General features: G+C 43.4%; 2 protein-coding genes across 2 annotated transcripts; one reads left to right on the top strand and one right to left on the bottom strand.

The window, feature by feature from the left end:
- Positions 1-458: 458 nt before the first annotated feature.
- LOC102211307 (glucose-6-phosphatase 3-like) lies at positions 459-2,690 on the top strand (the record flags this gene model as incomplete). Its single annotated transcript, XM_005755556.1, has 5 exons — positions 459-565; positions 672-762; positions 880-998; positions 1,535-1,676; positions 1,785-2,690. Coding segments are annotated over 5 exons (802 nt in total), but the record flags the coding sequence as incomplete, so codon positions are not given.
- A 7-nt stretch (positions 2,691-2,697) lies between these two features.
- Positions 2,698-7,664, bottom strand: LOC102211584 (protein TANC2-like; the record flags this gene model as incomplete). Its single annotated transcript, XM_005755557.1, has 3 exons — positions 2,698-7,092; positions 7,256-7,356; positions 7,518-7,664. Coding segments are annotated over 3 exons (2,319 nt in total), but the record flags the coding sequence as incomplete, so codon positions are not given.
- Between the last annotated feature and the right edge of the window lie 253 nt (positions 7,665-7,917).

Consider the following 7,917-nt stretch of genomic DNA (forward strand, 5'->3'; position numbering starts at 1 on the left):
AAAGACAGAGGAACATGCATAGAAAAAATGAAGCCCCAAATCCTCAACAATTAAGGGGAAAAAAAGGAAAAATACAAAATACATTACAAATGTACCAAGTAGAGAAACAATACAACTAAACTACTATGGACATAATATAGATTTTTAAAAGCCATGTATTATTTTGATTTCGATATTTCTGATTACACTAATTATTTTCTGCGAGTGTTCATGTAGAGGTATAGAGAAGCCAAATATAATACAGTAAGGAACTTTGAACTAAATAAGATTCAGTAAAGTAAAAAGAAGAATGAAGAGTAAATATGTAGAGGCTTTTGGAGAAAAAAAAAGTCTTAGATTCAACAAGTTAAAAACCGTATTAAATGTAGTAAAATATAGTGAAGCCATGACCTTGAATGTATTTGTGTTATTTGGGGTGTGTGTAAATGTATTTATATATTATACTTATTTTTAATCAGGTTGCTGTTTGGAGAGAGGCCATTCTGGTGGATCGGTGAATCGCGTCTTTTTGTCAACAAGCAACCGAAAATTCACCAGTTTCCGTCCACCTGTGAAACAGGCCCAGGTTAGAAGTTGTCTTAGAAAAATAGACTGTGTCTGAGTCATAGCCAATGTCCTTAAATCATCAAACATTCAGATCTCCAAGTCCAAAGTTGGCATCTGTTTCCCAGGCAGTCCGTCTGGACATGCGATGGTGACAGCAGCAGTCTGGTGGGTCATTGTGTCCTCGCTGGGGTCCTTTCTGTACTCCCGTTCTCACAGGTACGTCCCTGTTTAAGCTAAATCCAGCGCAGTATGCTGCTTTGGCTCTAAAAATGCACAAAACTGCTGCACATTGGAACTACTTTTAAACAAATCTCTCCTTTTCTGAATCCGGAGTGTTCTCTTATCAGCTGCTCCCTACGTCCTCTATGTGGTGATGCTTGTTGCAGTTGGAATCTCCAGGATCTTTATCCTCGCACACTTTCCTCATCAGGTCGTTGCTGGCTCCATTACAGGTCTGAATACATATTATGCAAAAATCATATTTCTGAAAAAGGCGGGGCACTTTATAAAAAGTATATTAAAAGCCAAATGCAGTGATCTCCAAAGTGTAAAAGCCATTTTTGTTTGATATATGATCACAGCTGCAAATCATACAGGTTTAAATTCAAAATACACTAAATATTTTCACTGACTGACTCTAATGGATTACAGGCAAGAATGTTTAAGACCTAGATTGTGTAAATATGCAGCTGTGCTGCAGAATGTGATTTGCTGAAATGATTGATGCCCCTCCTAAAACAGGTGTCCTCTGAATCAAAGCATTGGTTGCTCCAAAACATTATTCAGTGTTAATATTTCTAACACAGATGTAGAACTAGTGCACTCCATCATCACTTGTGCTGGTTTTTGAGCTGCTTGCTATCAACTATCTGTGCAATTCTACAGGATTTTTGTAGTTCCCAAAAAAGAATTTCATAATTGGATTTGTCAGACCCATAGGGTAGTTTTCCCATGTGTGCAGCTTAATCTGATGAAATGCTCTTGTCAGGTTTCATTCTGGGGATTGTCCTGAGCTGCAGAGTACCAGAAGGTCGCCCCCTGCTGTTCTTCTTTAGTTTAAGCTTTGGGCTGCTGTTCGGAGCTCTGATGCTCCATGCTGGATTAAAGCAGCTGGGAATTGACCTCTCCTGGTGAGTTACTCTATTACATTAATGTTTAATCAGTGAGTCTGATCAGTATATATTGTGATAATATAAAGGGACTTCCTTCCATGACCGGTCATGTTTTTGATTCAACAGGTCTATTGCTTTGGCAAAGAAATGGTGCAGCCATGCAGAATGGATTCGTTTGGACACAGCCCCATTCTCCTCTCTCACCCGAGACTGTGGGGCCCTGTTGGGTTTGGGGCTGGCACAGTACTGGAAGCCTGGTGGATGGTCTCTACCTTGGGCTCCCAGAGCTTTGTCTATGGCTGTATCATCCATGGGTCTTTACCACGTGAATCGTCTACCGCTCCCGGTCCGACCACTGGGCCTTTTCTACAGCCTGTTCTTCGTCAAATTCGTCCTAGTGCCTCTGATCGTTATGGTACTTGTGCCTGGGCTGGTACACCTATTAACATTCAAAAAAAAGAAAGACTAGAAGAGGTCCTCCACACATGATGTGCACCTTAAACACCTCCCAAAACTGGAGTTTCCTTCAGAGTTTGTATAAACACATTTAATGTTTAATGTTCGCTGCGTTTCAGAACCATTTTGATGGGTATGGGTTAAGTTTAATTTTCACGTCTTAAAATTCACTAAACAATGGCCTTTTATCCAGTCTGTGACCTGTGTTTTTCCTCTTATTTGATGATTTTAAAAGTGCCGGTATTGAGACATTGTGGCGTAAAGTATGTCTCTAGTGAATCTAGTGCAATCATAAGTGTTGTAAATACTACAGTATTTTTGCTAAATATCGACTTTATTGGGAAAAGTGCAACTTTGTTTATGTGCATTTTGTGTTGTTTGAATCTTTACGAGTCAAAGATTGTTACCGAGGTTTAAAACCTCAGATTTGCGACTAGTGAAAGGCAAAGAATTTGAGCATTGTGCAAATGTCTGATGCTCAGTTTTGTGTTGTTGCTTTGTGACCGAAAAACTTGAAAGCTACATTCCTATGTTATTCCCAAATCAGTAAAAAAATAAATAAATGATTGACATGCAGGGCGTGTTTCAGTTGGTAACCATTTATAAATATGTTCTCCTTTTTTCCAATACATATGTTCGACTGTACAGATTACAATCAGTTATCATGAGATAAAAACACATTCTTTTTTATTGTTTTTAATTAAACTTCACAGCGATCTGAAAGCTCACATTTACAGACAAGAGAACTCTGCTCAGCAAGCAAATATGTTAAAATAAAATAAAAAGAACTTTTTTGTCTGGCGTGGTTGAGGGAAAATGACAAGGATAAGTTCGGGGGATAGCAGTCTCCTCATCTTAATCCAAACGTTGTACCACACACACACACACCAGAGACACTGCTATACATGTTTCTGCTTGAGGTCATGGAAAGAATAGAACATGCATCAGACTATTTACAGCGAACTAATATACACAGATAGCTTGAAACCATACACCCTCAAATAACCTCAACTTAAAAAGTCCTGTTTAAATTAAGTATAATACAGTTTATACCTTCATTTCTGTAAAGTTAAGTAGGGCTTCTCTCCAGTAGCAGGTAAAACTGAGGACAACTGTCTCCATTTATTCTTTATCAGACATCCAAAATAAAATGTTACAGACAAATAGTCTATAATCATTCCCACATATATAAATTACTTCAATATTTTCATTATTCATCATCTCTATGACTCAAACTCCAAATTACAGAGCTCCTGGATACTGAAATCTCAGGCTTTTGTTGTTGCAGTAGGTTCGATTTATTTAGAAGACGTGTGCCAGTGGACATGGTGTCAAAACCAGTGATTCAGAGTTAGAGGAATATATTTTTATGAGGTGGAGTTACTTAAGTATGATTCGCCTCTCTAAACAGACAAACTATCTAACAAACCTGAACTGGACAGAGTGAAATATCTGAGCCAATACATACCTCTTGTGCTAGAAAGTTTATATATCATCCCAGATTCTGAACATTATCACTCACCACTGCATTGCAATTCACATAATAAGTGTCTGTCGTAGTCTGGTTAGCACTGATCAGCGATCTGACGGATCACTTGCCCACTTTCACTTACTCCTAATGTAACAATCGTAACAAAGTAAGTAAAATACATAAAGTGCACCCTTAGTTAAGACCTTGTCAGGCATTTTAGTGCAGAAGTGGCTGAATAAAAATGCATTATGATTTAAAAGAAATCATAAAAACAATGCAGAAGAAAGGGAAAGGTTGGTAACAGTGGTTGTGTATGCATTTGCTTGCTTTTAGTCGCTGAGTACTTTCCGCCATCGCTCACACGGAGGAGGGACAGAGGCAAACTTTGATTTTGATTTTTCTGCCATTTGATAAAAGCACCCAACTGAGTGAAAGACAAGTTGCAGCCAAAATAATTTGCTATTATTGCCTGACAGACAATACATATTTAATTACTGTGATTATCGACTGATATCATTTAAAAGAGGGTGAAGATTTGTTGCTCTTCTGCTTTCTCCTTAAACTCTTTTGGTTTGCCGATAGAGCAAAATATGTTGTGAAGATGTTGCTGGGGAAGTGGGAATGACAACTTTATCATTTTCTAACTAATCTATCAAAAAATAATCTGCAGGTTGACACATTCGCTTGCATTATATTATAGCAAAATTCTTTTTATTTTGACACAACAGAGGTAACTTCATCAGTCAAAGTTTGTCTGTGTCCCTTGTCCACCGGTCGGTTTTCCACATCCGTATGACTTGCAGTGTGACACAGAGGCAGGGTTAACAGAATAAAAGTCAAAATGCAAACTATGTTTTGTTTTCTTTTTATGTACAATATATAACTTAATTATAAATATTGTCATTTTTCTCTAAGTACTGAGTTGTTGAGCCATTTGTATTTTCTGAGCAATGTACAGTATTGAACATATAATATTGTATTACATAGAATAGAGCCTACTAGCAACCTTGGTTAAGAGCACACTTTGAAAGAACAGAAGATGGATACAGAGTCCACAAGTAGAGTCCGATGGGTAGTACTTTCACTCTTGGAGTCCCACCTGATGTGGTCACACGTGGGGACAATGTGCCACGTGTTGGAAGTGAACTGGTCTCTGATTTAGATTACAACTTGCGATCCTCCTGTTATCCTACCTGTTTGCAGATTATGATATTGAAAGAATCACTTCTCACCGTTATGTTTTTCATATAAGATAATGTCTAATACCCTAAAGTGTGTTTGTTGGCTTTGTGGTTTTCTTTCTCTAGTGAGTTCGTTGAGATGAGTTCGTCCATGACACACACACACCCCGTCACATCTTCTGTCGAGCTAAATATTTTTTACTCTCTCAGTTCCACTAACAAGCCCAGTCCAACCATCCAATCACAGACAGGCCATCACACATTCGACTCCACAAATGGTCTCTTTGGTTTGATGGGGGAGGTGGGGCCTTGGGTCCGGGAGTCACGCGAGAGCTGTCGGTACATGTTGTCCTGGTAGGCCTGTGCCACGGGCAGAGTCCTCGCCACCTTCACGTCTGGGTAGGTGGGCACCTGGCTGACCCGTTCCAGGATGTCCCCACTGCCACGGGAGCCATTGGCCAGCTTTCCCAGAGAGGGGGGCTGAGTCTGGGAGTAGTAATCCTCTTCTAACAGGTGTCCGTTTTGGGCGTTGTTGGTCTTGTTGTAGTATGCGATATTACCCAGTGAGGCGGGGGGACTGTAGGTGGAACCTTGCTGGACCAGCTGACCGGGGGAGGTGGGGCTGATGGCAGAGTCCATAGATGTCATTGCCCTGGACCGTGAGGGCTGATGCAGGTACTGCTGAGTCCGAGCCGTCTTGTCTATGATCCCCATAAAAGGCGTATTGCGGGAGCGAGTGGTCTCTCCCTGATACAACCCCCCACCACCCTGGGAGGGAGAGATGGGAGAGATGTCATCACAGGTGCGCTCGTATGTGGCTTGTAAGGGAATCTCCATCTGCTGAATGGAAGAGGAAGGCCTGAAACCCGGGGCTAAATTCGAGGTGGATCCAGTTGAGATGTTGTTGCTGGAAGGTGAGAATCGAAGGCCTACACTCTGAGAATGGATGAGAGGCCTAGGGGTGGGCACATGCTGCTTCATTTCAGTAGTATTGGCACTCACAGGGCGTCTAACCATATGGGGGATCTCGGGAGAGCCCAGCTGGCAGGGGGGCATAGCATTGGCACGCTCAAGAACGTGTTCAGAGACTGGGTAGTAGGCGGCTGACTGGCTGCGGCTTATCTGAGGTGTCTGGCTGTAACGGATGCCCCCTGGGCCCCCACTGCTGGCGCGGTAGGCAGAGGAGGGGCGCTGGGGTAGCTCATCCTTCAACAGGCTCGACTCCATAACCCCTCCTCGGCCGCCGTGCTGACAGAGGGCCCCAGAACTGAGGCTGGCCTGGACTTGGGACATTGACCGTCCATCCAGTGAGGGTTGGTACACCAAGCGGCTCTCTACATCCACTGAACCCCCTTGATAGCGACCACCCATGGAGTGGCCCATCTGGCCACCATAACTACTATTTCCCATTACGTTGCTGGGCTGGTTTGTGCGGACTATTTGGGCTATGGAAGGCTGCAGACGGAGGCCTTGGGCTTGGTGGTGTTGTGAGGATAAAGAGGGCTGCGAACTCAGCTGGAAAGAACGTTGGCTGCTCATCTTGGAGAGGGGAGATTTGGGTCTTCCAGGAAGCTGCTCTGTCTGATAGCGCACAGGTGACCCAGACTGAGACCTGTACAGACAAACACTTTCTAACGGTGGACTGGCTCTATACTGAGCAGCCCGACGTAAAGGGGAAGGCGGTGGGCTCTGGTGATCCATCCCCTGACCCCCGGTACCCATAGGAGGTGGGCTGAAGCGGTAGGATGGCTGGTGTACTGGGGAGGTGTGAGGGGGACTGTGTCTGTAATGGGAGTTCTGATGTGTTGGAGAGAGGGAGGGTGACGTGGGCTGGTAGGAGCCCCGAGTTGGGGAGGACATGGAGGAAGAGGTGGGGTGGTATTCATAGGGCTGGCCCATGGGTGAGCCTCCAGCCAAGTAAATCTGATCTGGATGTGTGGGGGAGAGGGGTGGACTCTGAATTATAGGAAGGCTGGAGGGATTTGAGAGGGACTCAGGTGGGGGCAGACCCATCGACATAGCTTCCAGCTCCTGCTCCAGGTAGTCCTCATCCTCAAACAAGTCCTGTACGGGCTCCATGTCTTCCAGACGGGGCTCTGGTGGAGGGGGGAGAGGCATGGACAGAGACAGGGACTCCTCCTCTTCTGGGGGAGGTGTAGGAGGGGGTGAGGGAGGAGGCTCCAGCTCCAGGTCCTGCTGCTGGTGCTCCTCCTGGTTAAGTTGGTGGCATTCCTCTTCCACCCTCTGGAGCAGCCGCTGGATTTCTCTGTTATTGGGGCACTGCTTTATGGCTTCATTCAGGTCCTCTAAGGCTTCAGGAAATTGTCTAAAATAATAGAAAATAAATAAAATAAATAAAGTAAATTACGCAAAACTGTAAAATCTGGGGGAGGAATATAGAGATCCTTTAAAAAGGAAGACCACGGAGAAAGGGGTAAGGAAAAAGGAAAGCATTCTTCTGATCTGTACAAGGATAAAAATGAGTGTACCTGCTGCTACGCTTGGCGCGTGCCCTGGCGTAGTATGCCTCATAAGATTTTGGTTTCAGTTCGAGCGCTTTAGTAGCAAATTCCTCAGCCATCCCAAAGTCCTGGAGAGATTAAGCACAGGAGAAGAATAATGAACACTACAGAACAGTGAGAGAAATTGACATGTGGCCAATAGTATCATTAACCATCAAAGGCTTTAGTAACATCCTTCAGTTTTAACAATTTAGTGTTTTTCACTGTTGCTGCTTTTCTGCTGACTTACGTTCATTTTCCTTCGACATCGGGACAGGTTGAGGAAGAGCGATACTTTGAGTTCCCTGAATGTCTTAAGGTCCTCGCTGAAGCCTTCGCGTGGAAACTTTTTGAGAGCGTACTGATAACGCTGTGCAGCCTCCTTCACCTTCCCCTTCTGTTGGACAAATACAAAAAGATACATCTGGCTTATCCTTCATTTATGATATATACAGTATACACACACACACACACACACACACACACACATATACACACACATATATTAGGGGTGGGGAAAAAAATCGATACTGTGTAGTATCGTGATATTTTGTTTGCTAATAATGTATCGATACAGGGACAGAAGAAATCGATATTTTGTTACAAAAAAAGTTTTTGTGGACTGGAACTGACTTCAGAGCATGTTGATC

Source organism: Pundamilia nyererei, unplaced genomic scaffold, assembly GCF_000239375.1.
Source record: "Pundamilia nyererei isolate P.nyererei 1_Seehausen unplaced genomic scaffold, PunNye1.0 scaffold01890, whole genome shotgun sequence".
Lineage (NCBI taxonomy): Eukaryota > Metazoa > Chordata > Actinopteri > Cichliformes > Cichlidae > Pundamilia > Pundamilia nyererei.